This window comes from Phalacrocorax carbo, chromosome 13, assembly GCF_963921805.1.
Source record: "Phalacrocorax carbo chromosome 13, bPhaCar2.1, whole genome shotgun sequence".
In the NCBI taxonomy this organism is placed as follows: domain Eukaryota; kingdom Metazoa; phylum Chordata; class Aves; order Suliformes; family Phalacrocoracidae; genus Phalacrocorax; species Phalacrocorax carbo.
The window spans coordinates 6662971-6688329 of record NC_087525.1 but is presented as its reverse complement, the minus strand read 5'-3'; the positions used below and the strand labels follow the sequence as shown (position 1 = coordinate 6688329).

At 37.4% G+C, this 25359-nt stretch overlaps 1 protein-coding gene across 6 annotated transcripts in view; it reads right to left on the bottom strand.

Annotated features, from left to right (window-relative positions):
• Positions 1-25359, bottom strand: part of CTNNA3 (catenin alpha 3) — a 556373-nt gene that overhangs the window by 219414 nt on the left and 311600 nt on the right. For all 6 annotated transcript variants that reach the window (XM_064464726.1, XM_064464725.1, XM_064464727.1 and 3 more), the window contains 2 exons: positions 14456-14536; positions 9157-9309 (listed from right to left, as the gene is read on the bottom strand). In XM_064464726.1, coding sequence (XP_064320796.1) covers positions 9157-9309; positions 14456-14536 — 234 coding nt within the window. The remainder of the gene's footprint in view (positions 1-9156; positions 9310-14455; positions 14537-25359) is intronic.

The following is a 25359-nucleotide window of genomic DNA, read 5'->3' as shown; positions in this document are numbered from 1 at the left end:
AGGCATTTCAAAGCAAAACCTAAGTGTGTGAAATCTCAAAGCAGTTAATCTTCATTTTTTTAAATATTTTTATCAAAATTGCTGCACTATAATAAGGAATTCCAATTAATAACAAGCATTTTCTAACAGAAATATATCTTTTGAGAACTTATTTTAGCCAAGGCTCACAGACAAAGACATAGAGTACAGACTGAACGTTAACTCAAATCTGGTTACTTTTTTCATTCTGCAATATATCCTACTTTTTCAGTGTCACGAAGGCAATATTCAGATTCACAAATATTTGAGGCAGTATATGAGCACTATAAGGCACTGTAGCCTAGAGTAACCTCCATCTGAGGGATGTTTAATGTGACCTTTGGTACTCATGAAAATACTTCAGCTGCTGCGTGTCCATTTCATATGTGGGAAGTGTTCAATATAATAGCCAAAGTGGGCATTTTAATGTTTTTTTTCCTTTTTACTGTGCAGCTAGGACAATTTCGCTTCCTCCATATATCTGAAGATACAATTCACATTTACAACTGAGGGATTCTGTTTTGTGCAATTATTGTGCAGCTATAATAGCACAAAGGTGTTAACCGAGCTATCTCAAATACTTTGCCACTGACTGAGCTTTTTGATTACTAGCACTGTCCACAAAGCGCCAGCTAATATTCCCGGTCAGTGTGGCTAACATCCCAAGCGTATGCATGTTTTAGCAGAAGCTACAACCAATAGGGTAAGAGCACACAGTAAATAAACTCAGGAGAAAGAAAACATAAGAAAACAAGGATGAAGATATTCTCTGTAGTTGCTACTACCTTTGGAAACATCAATGCCCCAGATCTGGTGGGGTGCTCAAGTCTTTCCATTTCACAAACGTTTTGTACATCACTGAATTTATATAGATACTTCTGAACTGTATTACCTTGTTACATCTTAAATCAATTTTTAAGGGAAAAATTGTAACTTCCAACTGCTAATTCAGAAGAGAGTATTTGTAAGACACATTAATCCTCAAGCTGATTTACAAAGGTCACTGGCCTATGAGGATACTGTTTGTTTCTTAAATGACAATGTGAGCAGTGAGTCAGTGGAGTGGGCAGTTTAACTTAGCTCCATTAACATTTCATAATCAAAGATGAAAAAAAAGTATGTTCTTTCTCAAGACCTATTGTTTCTATTTAAGCAGTTTTCATTTTCAGATTAAAATAGAAACCACAGAAAATCGCTCATGATATTTCAAGTAGTACTTCTAATTTCCATTTCAAATTCATTGTTGGTGAAACCTTTGTGAAAAGATGAACTTCTGGTTTTATAACATCCAACTCAGTCTACTGTATTTATATACAAAACAGTATCATAACCTACTATTCAAGCATCCTTGATCTTTCAAAAACATGCAAAAAATGCACTGAAAAACAGGACACACCTGATTAAAAACAGCTATATGGAGCATAATAAAATGCAACATAATATATGTCTCAAAATAGACCAACAGTCATCTCTCAAGGTACAATTCATCTCACCTCACTTCAGCTATCTAGAAATTAGGCATCCGGACTAAATGAGTCATTTAGTCAAAGGAGGGACAGGTACTTAATACAAACAATATAGATCATCTCTGGGAAATCTTTATCGTGGGTTAAAAGTAAATGGAGTAAGTTTGTTTTTAAACTGAACAAAGACCAACACATTCAAATCTCAGAATAGCTACCTGAGTTTAACTTTGAAAAAAGACAAAACAAGCAAAACAAGTGAAGCGATACTGGTGGGTACGAGGGGTGAGGGGGCAGTATTGTTAGTCCATGTTTTAATCTGAATGGACAAGTAAATGCTTAAACTGGAAATAACACAAATATCAATGGTTTCTTTTACTTAAAAATGGACTTACATCCTAATCCTGTAACATCAAAATCATTCATTATCTGCCACTGTTGGACTTGCTGGCTGCAATACTAAAATCGATTTTTATGTGACTGAAGATCTGACTACACAAATACTCGGGTCTCTGTGGACCAGATTCAGAAATTTATTTTGTAAATTTCTGCAATCAACTGAAATATCATGGAAGGAAAATTAAACGCAGATGGTTTTATCAATACAGCAACAACAGCATCATCATCAACTGAGAGAGTCATAGAATTACAGTGTATATTAACATTTATAGAGGACATATTAGAGTAGGTAATAAAACTATGCTGATACAAATTACAGCTCACCAATTAGTTTGACAATGCAGTATCATCTCTTCATTAAAATAAGTTGTTCTGTCTCCATTTTAAAATTGATATTAGCAAATTCATCATTGGTGCAACACTAACATCATCACCCCGGCTCAGCGAAGTTGCTCTGAAGCCTTGTAGGTCTGTGGAACATGTTCAGCTGGAACAGTGTGTTTGACAGGATAGAGCTGAGACACTGCTGTTTAAAGAGGAGACTTCCTCAAGTTGCACTCATGACTGGATTCAGGAAAAGTTACAATTTTTACATGTACTGTTTCCGTTGGAGAGAATTAAACTGCAGCAGACAGTACAGCGGATTTCACAGCACATATCTTCAAGTGCAAAAAGTTACCGTTACATGATGAAATGAAAATAGTTATAAGGCTTTCTTATGACATAACTGTCATAAGAGCAATGTAAAAATCAAGCAGAAATGGACAGACTGGTTTCCATACATGGAACAAAGAGAAGAATGTCCTCCCTGAGGTTGCCAGGAAAGAGCTAGACTGTTAATTGTACTGTGTATGCAAGTACTGAGATCCAGGCATGTAGGTCCTGTGACTCCTCCAAGAATTGGGGTGGCTGAGTAACCAGTAATTCTCAGATTAGCACAGATTAGCCGACAGATTAGCATCGCTTTTTTCACCTTCAGGAACAAATCAGCAGGAAATTGGGAGAAAGCTGTGAGCCACAAGTTTCCCTGTGGTCACAGTGTCTGCATTAACTTTTTATTATTTTTTTAACGCATCTTCTACCAAGTTATTCAGAGCAATAAATAAAAGAACTAATGAAGATTTCAAAAGGGCCTCACGGTACTATAACCAGATAACCAGATGATAACACAGGAGATTAAATTCAATCTAGAGAGATACAAAGTGAGTCATTTGTGGGGCGGGGAGACAGTATTACATATATATGATGGACCTCAGCAGACTAGTACTGAACAGGGATAAATTTTGGGGATTATCATATCAACTTTCTGTGGAAGTTGCATTTTAGTGTTCAGCAGTCATCTGAGAAGAAACACTATTAGAAATTAAGTAGATGTGGAAACAGATAACATAATGAAATATCTTTAGTATCTTGAATAGCATGCACAGTTCTGACCTACCACCTGAGGAGCTGGAAGGTGCTGGAAAAAGTACAGGGAAAGTAGCAAGGTGATCCTTTTATGGCTTCCAAACAGGGACAATTTAAAAAGACCAGAAATACTCAACTTGGAAAGAGCACGTTGAAGGAGGATATGACAAAGGTCTGTAAAGGGGCATGGAGAAGGAAAATAGGGACTGGTGCTCATTTTCTCTTGTGACACAAGAATTCAGGGACAGCAAAGAAATGGTCGAATTGGGGTTTCACAGTTACTTCTCTACACAACACAGTCAAGCTGTGAAATTCTTCACCACAGGATGTTACGGATGTCAAAGGTTTACAATGGGCTCAGATCCACACCTAGAGTGTTTTACATTCAGCAAAAAAGGACAGTGAGAATGTAAATGGTTTTTTCTTAGTTTTTTTTCTCCAAGACAAGAACTAGGGATTGCCAGCATCTGAGCTGGTTTTCACATCTTAGTGCTTGCAAGCAGCTTCACTGTGCCCTGTGTTCCATAAAGGCTATTTGCAGCTGACAAAAAAACTTTTTTCTTCTGATATATAAAGTCTTCTGTATTTAACTATACGGGCAGCCGTGCTTGCGTCTCTGGCCTTTGCTGTACCATTGGGTGCAGCTGGTTTTGGCTGGGACAGAGTTAATTTTCATCACTGTAGCTGGTCTAATGCTGTGTTTTGGGTTTGGTATGAGAATAGTGCTGCTGGCACATTGATGTTTTAATTGTTGTTAAGTAGCGGCTAAGTGTCCATAAGCAGTGCCTACACTAGTCAAGGACTTTTTCAGCTTCCCATGCTCTGCTAGGGGCACAAGAAGCCCGGAGGGGTGGGGGCATAGCCGGGACAGCTGATCCAAACTGACCCAAGGGATGTCCCACACCATATGACGTCATGCTCAGTATATAAAGCTGGGGGAAGAAGAAGGAAGAGGGTGAACGTTCGGAGCAATGGCATTTGCCTTCCCAAGTAACCATTACGTGCGATGGAGACCTGCTTTCCTGGAGGTGGCTGAACACCTGCCTGCCCATAGGAGGGAGTGAATTAATTCCTTGGTTTGCTTTACATGCACACACAGCTTTTGCTTTTCCTTTTCATTATATTATTTTTTTTAATTACTATTATTACTGTTTTATTTCACCTTTTAAACTGTCTGTACCTCAACACACAAGTTTTCTCACTTTTACCCTTCCAATTTTCACCCCCATCCCGCTGCGGGTAGTGAGTGAGCGGCTGGGTGGGGCTTAGTTGCCAGCTGGGGCTAAACCACGAAAGGCACCCACAATCCATCCCACTCCTTGGACGTTACAACTACCTGTAGATGGTAAAACCCCCTTCATGGTTACATTACAATTATCCAATGTCTCCTGTACCTCAGCTTCCAGCCTTCTCTAGAAGGGTTACTGATGTGTGCCATTTTTTCAACACTTTTTCCTTAGTTGTTTACCTTTTAAAATATTCTGCCTTCAGCTATTGTCTCTGTTAGCATTCCATAGCCAGATATATGCCCCTCATCATCTTGCACTTCAATACTTAAGTTATTCTCAGCTGCAGAGATCAAGCCCAATTCTGCAACAGCACACACGACTAGCTTTCCAGATTTGTATTTCATAACCTGAAAGTTGTATGGGGATTTATTTCTTGGCTTTTATAACAGTGAAGGAAATAAATAACAAAGGAATGAATGTGTTGTACCTTAGATGTTTCACCAAGAAAAAGTAAATTCTTTGATAAATAAATGGATAATACAACTAGCAAGGATTCAAAGTCAATTCATCTCCTTTCTATCTGTCCTGTCCTTCTTGCAGAATCCCTGATTTTGGTAGCACTTTTAGCTATACCTGATTTTTATGGAATATCCATTACCTATGGCACCATAGAATCATACAGGTTGGAAAAGACCTCTAGGATCATCAAGTCCAACCACATCAACCCAACACTACCATGTCTCCTAACCCATGCCCTGAAGTGCCACATCTACACATTTTTTTGAACACCCCCGCTGATGGTGACTCCACCACCTCCCTGGGCAGCCTCTTCCAATGCCTGACCACTCTTTCAGGGAAGACATTTCTCCTAATATCCAATCTAAACCTCCCCTGATGCACCCTGAGGCCATTTCCTCTCGTCCTATCACTCATTACTTGGGAGAAGAGACCAACATCCACCTCGCTACAACCTCCTTTAAAGTAGTTGTAGAGAGCGATAAGGGCTCCCCTCAGCCTCCTCTTCTCCAGGCTAAACACCCCCAGCTCCCTCAGCTGCCCCCCATCAGACCTGGGCTCCAGACCCTTTACCAGCCTCGTTGCCCTTCTCTGGACACGCTACAGCACCTCTATGTCCCTCTTGTACTGAGGGGCACAAAAAGGAACACAGGATTCCAGGTGCGGCCTCACCAGTGCCAAGCACAGGGCCACAATCACTGCCCTGCTCCTGCTGGCCACGCCACTGCTGACACAAGCCAGGATGCTGTTGGTCTCCTTGGCCACCTGGGCACTGCTGGCTCACATTCAGCCGACTGTCACCCTGCACCCACAGGTCCTTCTCCACCGCACAGCTTTCCAGTCACTCTTCCCCAAGCCTGTAGCGTTGCATGGGGTTGTTGTGACCCAAGTGCAGGACCCGGCACTTGGCCTTGTCAAACCTCATACAATTGGCCTCAGCACATTGATCCAGCCTGTCCAGATCCTTCTGTAGAGCCTTCCTACCCTTGAGCAGATCAACACTCCTGCCCAACTTGGTGTCATCTGCAAACTTACTGAGGGTGCACTCGATCCCCTCATCCAGATCATTGATAAAAATATTAAAGACGACTGGCCCCAACACTGACCAGCTGCCAAATGGATTTGGCTCTATTCACCACAACTCACTGGGCCCAGCCATCCAGCCAGTTTTTTACCCAGTGGAGTACACCCGTCCAAGCCATGAGCCGCCAGCTCCTCTAGGAGGATGCTGTGGGAGACAGTGTCAAAGGCTTTACAGAAGTCCAGGTAGACAGCATCCCCAGCCTTTCCCTCATCCACTAGGCAGGTCACCCTGTCACAGGAGGAGATCAGCTGGAAACCAAGCTCCATACATATATGCCACTTCTCAGTTTCTGAAGTATGCATGTATTTCTGAAGTACATACTCTTCTGAAAACTAAGATTAGTAAGATCTAAGTCTATCTATCTGTTATATATTCCTTGAAAAATCAAAGCAACAATGCAGTACTCTACAACTGTCAATTAAAATAAAATATATATATATTCTCAGTTTAACAGGTTTTAGGCCACTAAAAACCGAAATATGCTTCCAATTCACAGCTCTGACATATTTAAATGTTATTCCATTTGTATCCGTTGAATTGATATTACACTTTCCACAAAATAGCTGCCATATTTATTTTTCTTCAATGATGCTGTTGGAAATGACTGAATTTTTCTTAAAAATCAGATAAATCTGTTTATATGTAAAAAGCCCCTTTGTGGCCACTTGCTTAGCTGTTAATATTTTTTCATTTTTGTTTTGGTTTACATCTGATAGGCTAGCAGTTAAGGGATGCAATACAACTATCTAATTTATTTGCTGGAGAGTTTAGCAGTACAGCTTCTCAAAAAGCCATCAATCAAGCTCTCAGAGATACCGGTAAGTGCATTAAACCAATATAAGCAACTTTAAAATAAGATACTTTAGTTCTAGTAGATATCTAGAAGATCACTTCAATTTTATTTTACATTAATTTTCAATAGCAGCAAATGATACAAGCACCAGTAAAGTGACAATTTGGAACAACTAATTCAACAGCAGACACTGTGTACAGTCTCTCTGAAAGGCCGTTACTTAAAACATTTTTAAAAGTATGTTTTCTTCACTGTAGGCAGTATATTAAGTCACAGCATAAATATAAATATGTAAACACACACAGAGTATATTTCACATACAGTAAGATCAGTCAACCATGTAATAGAACCCCTTTTATACAAGTCATGAAACTCTTGCTTCTATCCCCTCACATGATTTATGATTTACTAATTTGCTTGTAAAATAAATATGTCTGATATCCTCAGAATAATCTGGATAAATGAGTCTCTGCTAGTATTTACATTCACAGACTATACACATACTTTCCCTCTTAGACTGCTCTGCTTAATAGAAGTTAAGTAACAAGTTCAGGTAAAAACAGAGGGTTCTGAAGTTAATCATTTGGTGAGGTGAACGAAGGCAATCTCTAAGTTTTTGAGGCATCACTGTCTAGTCTGGATACCACTTTGCAAAAGGGACAATGCAAAATGGACTAATAATGTCTATGCTGAAAAAGGATACTTGACCTTTTTTTTTTTGCCCCCTTTCTAGGTAGTAACTGTGCTGGAATTGCAAATCTTTGTAGTAGTTTTTCCTCTGTCACTGAGGACAGCTATCTTCTGGGCAGTCTTATGTTCACAGGCAGCTGCTACGTGAACATGTTAATTTTTTAGGCAGAGTATCCGTGCAGCCATCGGCCCCTTTAACCACAAACCTTCCCCAATGGCCAGCTATTCCTTGCATTTGGGAAAAAAACCCATGAAAGAAAATGAGTATTGGATTTTTAGGTTCATACCTTCTACATTGGATAATAATTTGGGTATTTCAACTGACCTGGACTCAATTCCAAATTCAGCAAAGTTATCTGATCTTCAGAGATCACCTGTCCTTTCTAAAAATCAAGCCACTTCAGGCTCGCTTAGCTTCAGTATTAAAAACCTGAAAAACTTTTAAAACTTTGGCTTTGTGTTTTAGCTTTAATTTGATTTTGCAGCATGGTCAAAATAAGAGACTCTTATAAATCAGAGAATAACTAGTCTTATTCTGTAACTACATGACCACAAAGAGAAACATAAATGCAATACCCTACTTTTACTTTAGCTGTTTACCTATTTGTCTTTCATTATCTGTAGATCACCCAAGATTAATGAATTCATTCTGAGCCAAACAGTTTTCCTAAGTAAATTTTCAGCCACAGAGTGAACTCATTGATTTTTCCCATTTTTGCATTACTGCACACAAAAGCATTAAAAGCTTAAAAAACCCTACAAAAATTAGCAATGCATTCGTTACAGGCACTTGAGATAATATTCCTGCAAAATCCATTACTTCAGTATTGCAGCAGTGTTCCAAGCTCCAGTTTGAATGAGTTTATGTCAGTGAATGTTTAGTCACTTTTGCAGGACTGATTGTCCAACAAACTCCCCCCAATTCTATTCGCATATTTTTAAGTAACAAAGTGATGAAGAAGTACCATTTATAAATAATAAAGAAGTATATCCTTTAGAAATGAATACTGAGTATGCAGTGTATGTGTGTGAATTTATTCAGCATATACGCCAAGATGCTTTCAGTCTGCTAAAGGGTTCATGGCTCTGAACTGTGTCAGAGCACCATTGCCTCTTCAGCATATCATTACACAGGCTATAAACTTTCAAAGTGAGAGAGCTGGCAAACAACTAACACTAATACGGTGTCTCACGTAGTTTGGGTAGTAGTATTCTGAACACTCTGAGCTAATACTCCTTAGAATCACACATTTGATCGAGTTCCCACTGAATACCTTTGTGGAAAGGCTTTCACTAATTTCTCAGAATAGAATTCCCCACTACCTAATTTCTATGCAATGAGATACTATATAAATGCTGATGCCACAAAACCCACTATCTCACTGCATACGATTATATAAAAAATGGAGTATGTTTATTATTACCCTAGGCCATTTATGTATTTTTTCCTGAAACGCCAGGCTTAATTATTTTATGATATCTGCCAGCAAAGGAAATGTGCAGTGGCAAGTCACTTATACCATGTATTAAAAAAAAGTGCAACTCCATCAAACATACCTCCACAAGCCTGCTGGTATGTTCTCGAAATATAGCAGCATATTCCTTTATTTCTTTATCTCTTCCATTTTTAGCAGCTTCAATGAGAACTAGAAGTGGAACAGTGGTATCTAAGAAGGAGTCTGAGATGTGATCTATAATGGCTTTACGGAGCTGCAAAAGAAAGCATTATATTAGTATCTGCAAATTTAACTATTTATTAATCTGTAATTATTGTCCGTTAGTATTTTATAACATAAACATGTACACACTGTATTCCTGCATTCTTTGCAAGATTATGTGTCTGAAACCTACTGTAGCTGCAATTTATTACACAGACAATTCTATCTAGTTTTAGGGACAATTTTAATATACCAGTACCTAAATACACATGTTTGTATGTATAAGTACAGATACATAGAACACTTGAAATATGTGCTCAGCCTGTTGAAATCAAGAGAGGCAAACTATGTTTGGCCAGATTCATGTTCTTTTTTTGAACAGAATAGACTACTTAAATGATTCCACATGTGAAAAATTACTGTTAGATTAAACCTAATATCTCCTGGGTATTCTCTCTTGAAGTTCAGATGCCAAGGGAGAAGGCTGTTTCATTTTACAAAGAAAATATTAATTTAATTACGTTTGTGCTCACAAAATACTCTACATCACATGTTTTCATAATTGCAAAATTACCCAAATATTTTCTACCTTGTTGGAAAACCCAATGATACAGTTTGATTAGCAAAATGGTAGCCTTCATGGTAATTATATCAGTGAGATTACTGATTATGCCATGTGATAACAGATTAATAGAGCAAGAAGTATAAATGAGTCTGAAGTTCAATTTTCCCTATTTAAATTAATTGTTCTTTAACTTCTTACTTAAATTATTAAAGTGTAACATTCTGCTACAAATTACCTCTCTTTAATTAGTTTTTATGTACGCTTATAACTGATCACTTGGATGTTACTTAAGAGGTTCTTTTCCATGTTATAAACCTACATATGGTAATTGTTCATTTTAATCACAGACCACTACAAGAAATATACCATTGTAACAATACATGCAATGCACCTAAATTATCGAGTTCTACCAAATTCCTACTGCAAAAAATTATTTTTACAATATATATAAAAAATATTGATTGGAGCAGAAGAGAACACAAAAGACTTTTAAGCTCTTACATGCTGACAGATTTGTTGCCACAGGATGTGTTTTCCCTTAGCATTTTGCTCCAATGTATCTATGTGAAAACTCAGTAGACGTAAAAACTCCAGCTAGAAAAATGCAAAGACCCACAATCTTTTTGATGCACTGTCCATGTAGGTAGGGCAGTGAACATGCACAGCAGAAGTAATAGTAGAGTAATCTGTTGATTATCAAGACAAGGTCTGGATATGAATTCCACCTCACCATCTAAAGCCAGCTCTGAATGGCTCATGAGGAACATGTGACAGACAAATCTTCCAAAAAGATACAGGTAAGTTTACATTTGGAATGGGTTTTTTTTGTCTTCTAACTTAGTATATCGTAATGTAATTAGTTACAGTATGTGGATACATTGTATGTTCTCAAAAGTAATATACAAAGACAAAGACTATGGGATTCCAATACAAAATTGGATTTTTACTGTCATGTTCACATTTCCAGCTTTATTCAGGCTGTAATATTAAAAAATAAAAAGAAAAAAGATAATAAAAAGGTTCAGTACCAGGAACAAGATATATTGAACCTCCAGTCCCGCCAAGTTACTTGTTAAAATTTCTGTGTTGCAAAAGTCCAGCTGAAGAAAACAGACACACTCGGCTGCTTATAATTAAGTACATGAATGTGACCTTGAGAAATCACAGTTTAAACATTAAGATTTCGATTTCCAAAAATCAGCAATAAAAAGCTGTGGAACCAAATCCATGGCCAATGATTCATTATCTCCAAGACAAATATTTTTGGGTTCTGTGTAGCCCAGATTGTAGGACTTTTACAGCCTTTATGCATTATTTGAGGACCCGTGACTGCAATGACCTCAGTCACATCCATGGTGAGCTTGAGGCATCCAATTTTCAAACCAGCAGCCTAATTTTATCTCTCATCATATAATGCTTTGCCGTAGCTTTCAACTGATTTGCTTCATTTAATTAACCTTTCATATATAAATTGTCATTATTATTTTGTTCTGAGAAACCCTCTATCCTGCAATTAAACAGTGAAACGCATCTTCTTAAAAAGATGCTGTCTTTGCTGAATATGAAGAAGTTTGAAATTACATTCCTGTTTCAGCTATGCAAAGGAATACATCAAGCTGAGATTTTCAAAAGGTGGCTTGCATAGCCTATTAAAGAATGAAGAACTACAACGTAGGACAAAGAAAGGAAAAAGACAAAAGAAAGATGGAATATCTGGAGCAATATCTCTTTCTCTTCATCCTAATAATGAAAATAATTTTTTCCACAACTTGGTAAGTCTGTTTCTGCCTCTGGCCAGCTCTAGAGCAAAATGCTAGAAATTAAGTAACCATATAGGGAGACGTAAAAACAGCCCCAGTAGTGCTAGCAGGCAATACTAGGGAAGTTATTGTGCTATAATTAAATTTTTTTTTTCATATTTTTAAGTGAAAGAGACACCATCAGAAAAGGGAGGATGATGTCTGACAAATTGTTTTATTTTTAAGGTGCAAGGTCTTATTCTTACCCCTTGAGCAGAGTTACAGAAGTATGGGGAGTTTTTCTTTTTATATCAAAGTGCATTTAAAAAATAACACAGAAACATGTTTATAAAACATGGGGCATAAGGTTGTCAAAAACAAACAGTGGAGGTTCTAGAAGAAAATCCCAGCAGTTACAACACTGTTAAACATCAGCATCCTGATCAGTACAGAAAACAGTGTTTGCCTCTATTTGCTTATTGCCTCACAAGCCTACGCTGGCAAAAGCCCCGGAAGAACTAAAGATCAGTTATTACTGAGGGATCTCTCTCTCCTGTTTCGAAGGGATGCCAGGAAGGCAAGCTGCTTTGTGTTCAGAAAAAGCTATCCACGACAAAGCAGCAACACAGAAATATAAGAATATCATCAGGAATAACATTTATAAAAAAACCCGAGCCAACCAAAACTGCAGAACAAACATAGGAGAAACACCTGTGCAGTCCATTCACCGTGTGCCGCGAATTAACTGGGAGGTAACAACCAAGTATGGTAATTTCTCAGAATTAGAAACTGGAACGAACAGGCAATTCCTTCCTAAATATTTGTACAGCTCTACTCGGCAGGGAAGCAGCGATCTAGGTAAAACTGCACAGACAGACATGACATGCACATCTCTGGCACAATACAAGTAAAATAAAACCAAACCAGAATAGTTTAAAATCCCCACAAGTACTGGCCCCACAGCACTGTACTCCTGAAGTGAATACAAATCATTTCATTGGAAAAGGCAGAGATTTTTACAACTTCCAGAATATGCTGTTCTTGAGATAGCTAGTTTTGCCTTCAAGTCTTGCCAGATACAAGCCTGCCTTCACTTCACTTCTGGTGGACTACAAAGATGTTCCATAGGAACCATGGCATAACCCACAATCAGGTAGTGACTGGGCCAGCATATATATGATAGTTTTGTTTATTGTGCACTACACTGAAGTGATTCAAAAAATACAACCCTCATAAGGTTTCATCTTCAACCCCAATCTTGCAGAAGAAATCCCAGGCATTGACTGAAAGCGGGGTACATTGTGCACACTATAGCCCCAAATCCACTATGAGTGCCTAATATAATACCAGCTATGGTACACAACATCATTCAAAAAAATTTTAGGTTTTATAAAAGCTGTAAGAGTAAACCAAACAACATTATTCATGTTTCTAGTAAAAGTGCTGGGGGACAGAATAATGAGCATTCCTAAGTGAAAGCTAATAAGACTATACTGCCGTATCTGCAGGCACAGAACTCACAGTTTCATGTTTGCCAGATCAGGAATTAGACGTGCAGTAAGCACTCTTCTAAAACAATTCTTATGCTAATCACATGTATGAACACAGAATTGGAGGAAGTAGATGAAATATTTCTCATAAATACCCTCCAGTGGAAAATGTGAAGAAGCCATAGGCTACTCTGGATATAGAAAACTACTGGTTCTAGATTGACTATCAATCGGGCAAGATTATATTCAGCCTGAACATTTTACAAAGGCTTATAGAAACAAATTGAATTGGTTAACAGATTTTAAACACTGTAACAGAATCAGTAAACTGTTATAAGCTAGAGTTTAGGTAACTCATGGAAGAGACTGTAGGACAGAATGGGAGATTGCCTAGGCACGCTGAGCTTCTGATGCAAGTCACCGGGTGCCTCAGCTGAATATATTTTTGATGGAATGTGAGCAGAAATTGGATACCTAGTTAGTTGTAAACACTATATTTATATTATACTCATCTCATCTTTCAAGGCTTCCCCTGGCTGATTATGGGAGACAGGAAGGAATTTATTCATCATCCTGAAGCATAGGCTGGCTTGTAAGACTGCACACAAAGTTGGGAGGGATATTCTATATTCTTCCACCAGAGAGTTGATAAATTGCCGCAGCTAGAGACAGGAGGAAAGCAGCGTGTGCTCATGTTCTGTGTAGCCATAAATTTTCATATAGTTGGTTGGAGCAGCCTGGCTGAAAGAACTACTGGCTCTCTAGCTCTCTCTTTTCTAAACTGGCACAATCTATACTTCCAACAAAATTTTTCTCAAAGATATTCCTTGCAGAGAAAGGATTTAAACACAGCTGATGTCTACTGCTCACCTTCTGCAGTACACTGAAGTAGATTTTGGTCCACGCATTAGTTTTAGGATACTGGGATGCAAAATGGGTGGGTGGACTGTGGACCAGGTATTCCAAGGATCCTTTTGTGTTGTAAGAGTTCACACAACTGTAAAGAACTCGACACAGTGGCCCAGTGGTCCCTTAGGCATCTGTTCCAACAACCAGTAGTAATTCAAGCTTATTTAAAATAAAATTAATCTTGATGTCCAAGGTACATTACTGATATTTTTCTATAGCAAACACATATTTAGACATGTACACATGCAGAGTTTTGCCTATGCACATACGCATATCATTCAGCCAGTATCATCTGGTAGGGCTTTTCACAGAGTTTTGAAAATTTGTATAAATATCTGTTCATTCTGTGGAATACTGTAACTATCTTCAGTACTTTTTTAATCTAGAAGAAATCTTTATTTTCAAAATCCAGTGCTACAGAAACTGAAAACAGCAATTTAGGAAAGCATCTTTCAAGCCTCCTTATCTGCCTTTTCAGTTCCCCAGGTTGCTTACCTGTCTGCGGAGGTCTCTTGTCTTCTTGCACATACTATCTATTGCAACATTCAAGGCATTGCTTCTTTCTTTCTTGTCAGTCTGTAATAAATGTGATAGAAAACACAACAATCGTTATTTGTGATCTCTTGTTTTTTATGTCCTCGGTTCATCAGAGCATTTGGTAAATCATACATGCTTAAGGATTTTAAAAATTTTAATATGTTTCAGGAGCCAGTACCATAATATTCACAGAATGCCAATTTGTGGCATTAAGCATAATCCACTGATTCAAAACATGCTTTACTAGCAGTATATAGGAATGACATTAAACCCTTATTTTCTGAATCACTGCAATACTCTTTTTTTTATAGTCCAGGGTTAATTATATTAATGTTGTTCCATAAGTATTATTATTGATGCTAACCCTTTATCACTGTATTCATATGAAAAAACATGTTATCTCTCTACAAACAATTTATAAATTCAGATGCCCACAAGGCAGTTTGGTAGTGCTTTAATCTGCAACCTTCATTATTTCACTCCTGTAAAACAGAACAGGTGAGTTTCAAAATATCCAAGATGTTGCAATGCAAACATTGTCAATGAAAATGGGGGATCTCTTCATTTAACAGCACATTCATTCTCAGCATCAGTAGAAGGTTGAGCTCTTGAGATATTTGAGATCTTAAGAGAATCAGCTGTATACCTTCCAAACAATCTTAATTTTTTATTTCCATCTGTAAGCAAAGTGCTTATATCATTATTAGCTTATGAAAAGTGTAGTTAATGCTTTTATTGTACTGCCCAGCATTTTTTCTATACAATATTACCGTAACAGTTGTGTGTCTACTAGCTTTTTAGAATAATCTTTTTTTCATGTTAGTACAGAAACTATATGAAAATCCAAAATATCTGATGAACTTTGTTTCTCTAAAGCAATCATTCATTACTCACTACCTTGGACCGCCCTGGTCCAAAGGAAAGAAACCACAAAGAGTGAAGGCGTCTTTACACAAAGTCTTAAGCAAGTACACATCACACTTCCAGGGAAGTACCAGATTCTTACAAATGATAAAGAAATAGCTATGTATACTGATCATAATATTTGACCTTCAGTTATATTACACTAGGAAGTCTATATTATAAACATGACTGTCTCATTTTGTAAATCATACTAAAATAATACTAGTGAAAATGAAAGTACTAATGTCTTGGTAGGTGCCTAGGTATATAACCTTGTTATATACAATATATCATGCTTTAGTCACAGCTATTTCCTTGCTTAAAAAAAATAATAATCTGGGAACAGAGCAATATGCTTAATATTAAAGCAAAGACTAGAGATGATCAGGAAAACTTTTTATGTAAAAGTGAATATGTAAAGCTCTAAATGCCTTGAAATTATTAGTACATTCTCTATCAACTGAAAGGAGCAATTTTAAAAAATGGGGCTTTTATATTCAGGGTGACTTAGAAATTTTCCTACTGCTTTCTGCTTCTGAAATTCCTTACAGTCTTCGCAGGGAACAGATGATCAAACACAGGTCTTGGAGAGAGATCTGAACTTCACCTTGAAACCTTCAAGGAATCCTTAAAGGTAGACACTAACTTTGTATTTCACAGTAATGTGACCATTTCTCATAGCAATGCTTGCATAGGAACCGAAGTAAATAATGACTCTTCTACTTTTGCAAGCTATTGTCAGCCTTGACAACAAAATTGATCCCTTCTAAACTGCTAGGTAAACAGAAGCAGTAAAAGCACTGTGGATACAACTCAGCTTATGCCTATGCATTTTCAGGTGACAAAGACGCAGCTCCACATTGGCACAGCCTTTAAAAGCTTTATATGTAGAGCCTATTTTTCTAAGAAGACAGAATCAATGTAAAATATTGGGATTTTTTTAAAGTTCTCTAGTAAGCTGCAACTTCAAAGGTGGCAACTAATGATGCAACTAGCTCTAAGCAGACCTAAATCTTTGAGACAGGTAATATGAAATAACCTCACTAAGCGAGGGGCATAAAAATATTGTACAGTGAACAAGGGAAAAATACTTGATTTTCAAATTCCTAACATACATGTCAACAGTCGATGGCTAGGAAGCAAACTTAACTATAATTCAAGTTATTTTTCACTTCATGTTCTCCACAAGAACTATATAACTGTAAAATGCAGCTTCAGACTGTAGAATGTGGACAGGCCCAGAATGTGGGGAACCTCATAACTGCAGAATCTCATTCCTCCTTAAAGAAATTTAAAACTCAAAAAACCACATGGCTCTTTGCATAAATCCTTCTTATAAATCTTTAAGTATTTCAAAATTTTGTACAGCTTGTTAAAGTCGGGGGACACCTGACTTCAGTGGCTACTGTGGGAGTACTCTTAAATATCAGTGGCATCGCACCGTGTTGTCCAGCTTCTCTAAGGTATTGTCCATTGCTCCCAAGTACCTTCGAATGCTGAAATATTCCTTTAAGGTTATATTCCTGTACAGAACCCATCTCAAATATGTATGTGACAGTAACAGTTCAAGATCTACGCTAGATTATTACGCGTTTTAATAGATGGAAAATTACCAGATTTAATATTTTAAGTGTGTATTAAAACAATGGCGTAGTGAAACTAAACATGACCTGAACATCTCCACAATACGTTCCACTCTCCAGCAATAGAGCTAACGTCCGTATTTGCAACACTCTGCATCTGCTTGTCAATTAACATTCTTCTCATAGCTGCTGTACTTAAACAAGTCTATCCTGAAACAGTTCATTCTTGTACAGGGTGACTGAATTAAGGAAAGGGCTAGTAAAATTATGCACATTATTTTAGGCGCTGGATTTCAAAAATCACGCAGTTGAGCTTCCTCCTTTCTCTGAGTTTTCCTGCACACAGCGACAGTCTTTTTCTGTAAAATATATGTAATAACGGCTTTATATGGCTCCCTTGTGAAGCTATTACAAGCAATATTCAGCTCCTATTTTAATGCATTTTTAATATATGAAACATTTTACAAGCACTAAGTCACACTGTTATTAATACTCCACTAAGTGAAAACAAGTATTTTTAATTAACACTGCATAGCTTGAAGATAAATGCTGAGTATTGCCAATAATACAGCCTATCTATTTCACACACTGGCAGACAACATTAGATGAATGACTCAAAAACCACATGTGCAGAAAATCTTTCCTTCCAGATTTTAATTTAAAACAGAGCATATCTAAGGGCAGATTCTCAGTTGAAACAAATCACTGTATCTCCACTGTTTTTAATGGAATTCATTTATATCAGCAGGGGATCATGACCTTCATGGGCATTACAGATCCTTCTGTACTCCAAGGTATACAGATGCAAACTAATATGTTTGCATTAGCTACACAGCCTTGAAGGACTCAAGAACATATCTCCAGTGGAGTCTTTTGTGGATACATGCCAACAGTTAACAGTATTAACAAAGACACCAATGGTTCTACAACCTTCATACTTCATTGAGTTGAAGAGATAGCTTAAACAAAGGAATATAGTTATTCTGATAAGGTTTTTAACCTCACTTTGTTTATACTTCTGAAGTGCTACAAATATTTACCTAATAGTTGCACCGTGTCTCCCATCTGAAAACTGATTTCAGCAGAACTACTTAAGTGATTACCTAATCTCTTCAAGTACCGAGGCTAATACAGGCTAAATTTATAAGAAATTATATTTAAAAAGGATATCTAAAAGGATACAATCAGTCATAGGTATTACAACAGTAAATACTATTAGTATTGATTATGTGAATCAAAGAACACCCTCCCCTTTAGCCGTAATCAAGAATTCAGTTACAACATAGAACTGACGCAGTCTCATCAGTGGGACTAAAATAAACAAGATCTAGACAAGTGAAATGGAGCCAGTTTATTTGGGCATGTACTGCTGATAAAATATTCACAAGGATTTACCTAAATGTTGCAAGATCACACTCCTTGAGGTCCCCTTGTAGCCATCAGAGAAAGTAATCACTCTTGCATCACCTCTGAAGGTCCTGAGCCTCTACTCACTGTAGAGGGTGCTGAGAGAGACCTAGCTTGGTAGGTTTAAATTTTCTCTTGTGAATAGTCCCCCCAGATACTGATTTTATATTAAAAAAACCCGACAAACTTTTAAAAGTAAATTGTAATAGGCCTTCATGAAGCACCCTGGATATTTTGGACATATCCACCTGAAACAGGTATCAAGATTTCAAATATAAAGTCACTGTTTTTCAAAAGTAGCCATACATGTTCAAAAACACATCTGTAGACTTTGGCTTTTCAATGTTGTGGAGTACAAGGGAGCGATATTAATTTATCACATCCCTGGTGAGATCAGATGTCTTCTGAATTCTGTATTCCAAAACAGCTGGAGTCTTAGCTATAAACGTAAAAACTATTTTACTTTAGTCCTAAAGGATTCCTTCAAGCATTTGTATGGCAACAACACTGTCAGGAGATTCTATCCATGCCATTACGCAGGGCCTTAAGATACAGCCGCTGAACTAGGATCTAGACTACAAACAGGAGAAGTGGGCATAATCTGGGTCCCCTACAGAAGAAAAAGTGATGTCAGGGTAGTGAATACAAAACCTGGAGCTTGAGCCTCACTCTGAATTTTTAAGAGCTGTCCTCCTCATCCAAGTTGTCTCTAAAGGAATAAATATATGCAGCTATTGGGCAGTACAAGGTTATAAACAGACTACATCAATATAAGCCTAGTTATATCATACACGTCTGTGTGCGCCATTGACTACAGAAACTACAAAGCTGTAAGCAATTTATCTTGACAGGCATCCTGGCCTTCTTTCCTTAAGCACCACTATAAAGTGTGATTTGTAAACACACAAAACAGGCTTGAGATTCACAGCATTCCTGATGTTTGAGGATACTCAGACGCAAGTTCATCTTGCATTCCTGGGCTTACATATTGGTTTACAATAACGGAAGTTAAACAAAAGCAATGATATTTCACAGGAATGTTCAAAATGACATACATGATTAAAACCAACTTTATAACCTTAATCCATATTGTACTCAAAGGCTCTCCTGAAAATAGATTTCCACACTTAAAGGCCTATGGCCAGAAACAGAGCACAGGTTTTGTTTCCAGAGATGTGTCTGTTCCCAAACACTTGTACAATCTTGGGAGGACTGAATAGAAAAAAAAAAAATAAAAAAATCTAAGCCACTAGCATAATTTTTGTTGCTTACCTCCAGCAGCTATACCATGACTCTGTGATAAACATCTCTTGATTTAGTTCAATGTATTCAAGGACAATTTTATTTTTAAAGAGGCTAGCACATTTACTGAAATCAGTTCTCTATGGAAATATTCAAAAGAATGTCAAGCTAAAAGGTAAACGCTAATCAATACCGTGGTAAGTTAATAAATGTCAGAGCTCTAATTAAATGACTGATCGCTTCAGGCTCTGTGTTTACTGACAATAATCCTATACTCAATAATTATAGGGTCCTGTACATTGTACCTAATAAAACAAACCAAATCCTCACCCAACCTAAATAAGACAAAGTCACAGTCCCTACAGATGTGCCAGAGATTTTATGTCTGTTACAATTAGCATTTAGCATTTACCATTTAACACTTTTTCATACATGGTGCTTATAAAGTTTTCCTCTTTTGATTTATAAAGTCATTTTGAATTCTAGACAAAACTGTAACAGTGATTAAAAAAAAGTTGTGCAAAAAGCAGTTTTGCAATTTTTGTGTGCGTTGAAACAATTTGCCACTACTCGGGAAAATTCCATGCATGGATTTGCTGTGCAAAGACAAAAATAAGATGTCTTTTTCTGTCTCAAAAAGAAACCCCAAATTAAGCCTTTATACGGGAAGATCCAGTTCAATCCTGTTGTAGTCTTCATTTATATTAAAACATATGAACTAATAGAGAAGGGCCAAGAGGTCTGTCAATTTGATTACAGTGGGTTTGCTTCTGCCAAATTAGTTAACACAGTGCTTCAGCCATCAATAAGTAAATAAAACTAATTTCACTGCTTAAATTCTTTGCTGGAGAAGGCAAGGGACTTGTCACCTTGAAGGTCACATGAAGAGTAAAGAAATCGAGATGAGTCCTGGGCTATGAAACACCTGTGAGAGGAGCTACACCACATGAATGATAACAGGGCCCCAGAAACATCCTGATGGTGGGAACAACGTGATACAGCATGGAAGGTCCAAAGCAGCAGTGTTTGAATAACCTCTGTCTCTTTCACAACAGTTCTTGACAAAATGAGGCCTCAGGGCAGCTATTTCCGTATGGATAGCTTCCCTCTCTCTCTGACACCTCCTCTTGAGGGACACGTAACTAGGCCCATATAACCTACACCCTTGTCCCGCCAGCAAGCCTTCCTCTAGTCGATCGGCTTGCCACCAGGCTGCTGCGCGAGCCTCCTGCCTGCCCCTTGCTCCTGCACTGCCTGGGCCGGCTGCAGAACCTGCGCTGCACAGCAGCAGGCGCTCCTCTGGCATCAGCTCCCCTGGAGACCCTGGTTTTCTTGGGGCACCGTAAGTACGCTATTACCAGAACATGAAAACCAAGCCTCAGCTGTCTTCTCATCAAACAGCCCTGTGTACCCAAACGCACCTGGCTTCCTAGTTCAATCTAATATAAAGAGACCGCTCGAGTAAGTTTTTTCTTTCTGCCTTCTTGTCTCATTTTAGGCTGATAAATCCTTCAGTCCCATTACTGTTCATCCCAATCCTACAGTTCCCAGCACAGTAGGAACAAAACTCTTGTAACCTATAGGCAAAATCAAAGAAATTTAAATGCTGTTAAGAACCTCTTTTACTTCCTTGTACCAATCTGCAAACCACTAGGCCCGAGGAATATTTGCCCCTTACATGCAGAATTAATGGAAACAATATTTTAACCTTCAAATTTTCAGCTTGCTTCTCAGTGTACAACTTCCAAGTAGAAAACAAGATCCCTTATTGAAGGTCACATGCAGAGTTAAATAAACTAAAACTATGATCTTCTCCAAAGCTATAGATCTCAATAGACAAGTTTGTGTCAGATTCAGACACAAACAGAAGCCACTTGTTTACAATACTAGTTTTCAAGTCTGTCTCTTGCTTTTAAACAAACTTCTTAAAAGACCTCTTTGCTCCTCAGCCTGGAGGTGGACTGGAATAACCCTCTGAGTGCAAATAATCTCACTGAAACAATGGGACTATTTAGATGAATGAACAAATATATGCATGTTTGGGGTTTTTTTCCAAAATCTTTAAGGATTCACAGCAGTGACACCTTATTACCTGCTGCCTGAGAAATCTCTTAAATGAACGTTTTAGAAGTTATTCAAGAAATCCTCTAACAAGACAGAACTTGACATTTCTGACATTTTAAAGAACAAAAATTCCTTTGAAAAGGCAAAAGCTCCCAGGCCTTTTCAGACAGCATTTCAAAGCATATTTTTACTGCACATCAAAAGCCTGCAAAATGAAATTCATTTACAAGTATTTTTATTACCTTTCTTTGTTAATACAGGAAACACAAAGAATGAATAACTGACAAGTATTTTGAGTTGAAAGTCACTATATTTACTTGGTAAGACAGATTCCCTACTCTGATAAACCAAACTTAGTGCATTGGTTTTTTTTTTTAAAGATGCCTCACTCAAGAGAACTTATTTCTGTGAAAAACAAGTGTATTTAAAAGGCGGGGGAAGGCAACTAAAAAAAGCCAACAAGGGCATGGAAAATCATATGCAACTGAGCAAATAAGGTATCTTTCATGTGGAACTGTTTCTTATTATAGACATTTTTTCCTCCTCAACAGCTGCAATATGAGATTATCATTTTTTTCCTCTTCAAGCCATCATGGACAGCTTCATATGGATCTAATGCTGTGAGATGTGAAGTGCCTCGTAAGAAATTAATTACCTCAACCTCTATCGATATCAGCTGGAGTACCAAGGGCTCTCCTCACTGTGTGAGTTACCCTTTCTCTAGCAATATGCAGGAAAAGTCTTGAATTTAAAGCCTCTCAGTATAACTCTCTTTTTGCATTCAGTTATATCTAGTTCCTAGTACTGCAAAACAAATTTAATTCTAAATAAGCATGCATAAAACAGCTTAAAAAAACCAGAAAAAATATTTAGATTGTCTAACCCTTTAATTAAAAAAAAAAAAGAAAAAAGCATAAATTTTCAGAACCTAATTAACCCTAAATTCTCAGAAAGAATTATGTTGCTGGAATATGCATAATATAGCACATTCTAATCCACTCTCCAAAACATTGGTGTCAGGCAACTGGAGTTGGGGAGGGTAGTAGGGTGTCTCAAAGGACAGAGCTGGATCCTTGGTTTCTGGTAAGAGAAAAAGGATCTTAGATTCTCTTGAAAGTGAGGGAAAGGAGGGAAGGAGGAACCTATGCTCTTTCAATTCGTATTTTTTCTTTCTGATCTATAAGGCAAATATCTCATTATATAACTTTTTTCCTCTTACTTTTTCACATTGGCATTATGAGAAAAATTCAGCATGATTCCAAGGTGATCTTAAAAAAACCCCATGTTTTTTAATACTTATTTAGGGAAAAGAGTAGTAGGAAGTGAATGAGTCATAACTGGTCTGTTGCAAAGCAAATATAATGATCACTTACTATTTCTAATGCAATATCAAAAGCCATGGGTACCTCATATTTGAAATATAATGGTCTGTACACTTGATAGAGAAATCATAAAGGCCAATGGTACTTTTTTTTGGTTTGTATTTCAACTTTAAAACTACTGGAGGAATCGGCAGGGAATAGAAAAGTTAAATTTCCTTTAATGAGATGTTAGTGTCATTCACCGATGATGCAGGAAGGAAAGGCAAACATAACTAGAAACAGAGCACCATCACACTATCGAACTGACAACAATAAACATACTTAAGGTTAATCTGCTTTTTACTAAGAAGCAATTTTCTAAATTCCTAGTACGGAAGTTTTTAATTGAATATCCAAATACCATTCAGCAAAGTGTACAGTTTTACAGCAGGAAAATAGGAAATTAGTTGGGGAAAAGCTCATCCTACAGCAGCAGCATAAGACTTTCCTATGATAAACTATCATATAAATTGCTTGGAGATTATATGCTGTTATGAGAGGGAGGAAGGGGGTGGAGGGGGAAGAAAATTCAAAATAAAATATAGTAGAGCTGCTGAGACAGTCCTTCTCATCCAGATTGTTTAAAGGTCTTAGCTGTACTCTAAATCAAAAAGTTATGGTCTTAAACAGGAGCCATAAACAGGGAAAGATGTCCAGCGCTAAGCTACTCGAATTCTTCCGTACCCATGGATAGACTGAGTTAGTTCCAAAGTGGTATTTCTGCATCAAAGCAGAAGAAAGGCACACCCTGCATTTTTCAATACAACAAAAATAATCTTACTGTGGGGTTAGACGTGGTATTTTAATGCACTATGTACTACATAAATAGATTCCAATAGACTTAAGAGGAGTGTAACGGCATCCAAATCAATCAGCACTACATATATATACAGACACATATTTTTAAAAGAAATATATATAGTGATTACAAATACATTTTTGAAAAAAAGATCTCTCTCTAGTCCTCACAGCCCCTTCACACTCTCCAATAACATCACACTTTCTCCTTATATTCCCATTCCATCAAAGAGTAACAGAAAGAGATAACAAAGGTTGAACAGTGAAACTACGAAGGTAATTTCTTTTTTTAGTTATGAAGTTTGTGTCAGAATAATAAATGTGTTAACACAGCAATCTCTATGATCCTATTAATGATCACTTATAGAAGACACATGTCATATTTCGTCTAACAGAAAACCACCGTACTCTTGTATCACCACAGATGGGTAATGAAGACTGATCTCCCTGATTCCCTTGAGCTGAGATTTCAGCTATGCACATGTCCATAAACAAAGGAAATTCCACTTGTAATTATTCTAAGAAAACATTTGTTTTCGCTCAGACATAACTCATACTCTACAATATTTCTGTGGAACTAATTGAAGGACGATGTTTGAGACAAACATGTGGAACCACGATAGAACCTGATCTACAGACAGAAACCTTGTGAGAATAGCTACTTGTCAGACTTCTCTAAACCAGACAAAGTTTGGACATTTCGGCTAACGTGCACGTTAGGGATTTGGTTTTGTTCATAACCATACTTTTAAATAAAAGTTAAAGGCTGAAACCCCAAACAGACAAAAACTGTAATTCCATGTAATTTATATTAAGGGTATTAGTTAATCCCTTTCTAATCCAGAGCAATTAGTTTAACACTATACTGTGATATAATATGGGAATCTAGGAGGCTGGGAGTCACTTAAGAATATGCAGTGAATGAAAATCCAGCTTTAAGGGAGAGGACTAAGGCCAAGTGGTTTGAACATTTAGCTCTCAAATTTACAAATACTTCAGCTACACACTCATTAGCATCCTGTACATATAACGAATCCAGATTGTATGGATTCCTTTATATATGTCTTGTCTATACAGAGGACTACAAAATATGAGGTAGTAACATGAGATGTTTTGGGGATTGTCAGAGCAAATAATAGTTGATGCAATCAGTTCACCAGGTGAATTCAGTACTATCAGTCAACCCCTGAATAAAACATACCATTATTTGTAGCAACTCAATGAAATGACTCCAAGGTGTTATTCCCAGAAGCTTGTGACTACATGTTTTCAATACTCAAATGTTATTTTAAAAAATCACTACTGTTAACTAGAGAAAATCTATTCTACTTCAGAGCATTTCTGCTGTTAGCACTTAATGGGGGAAAGAACATGAAAGAGATTGATAAAAGAGCACTTGAATGATCCTTTTACACTGACGACTGCTAGGAAAGAGGCCATTGCATAGCCATTTATTTAGCAGATTGATTTGGACAGTGAGAAACCGGAGCATTACTGTGGCTGT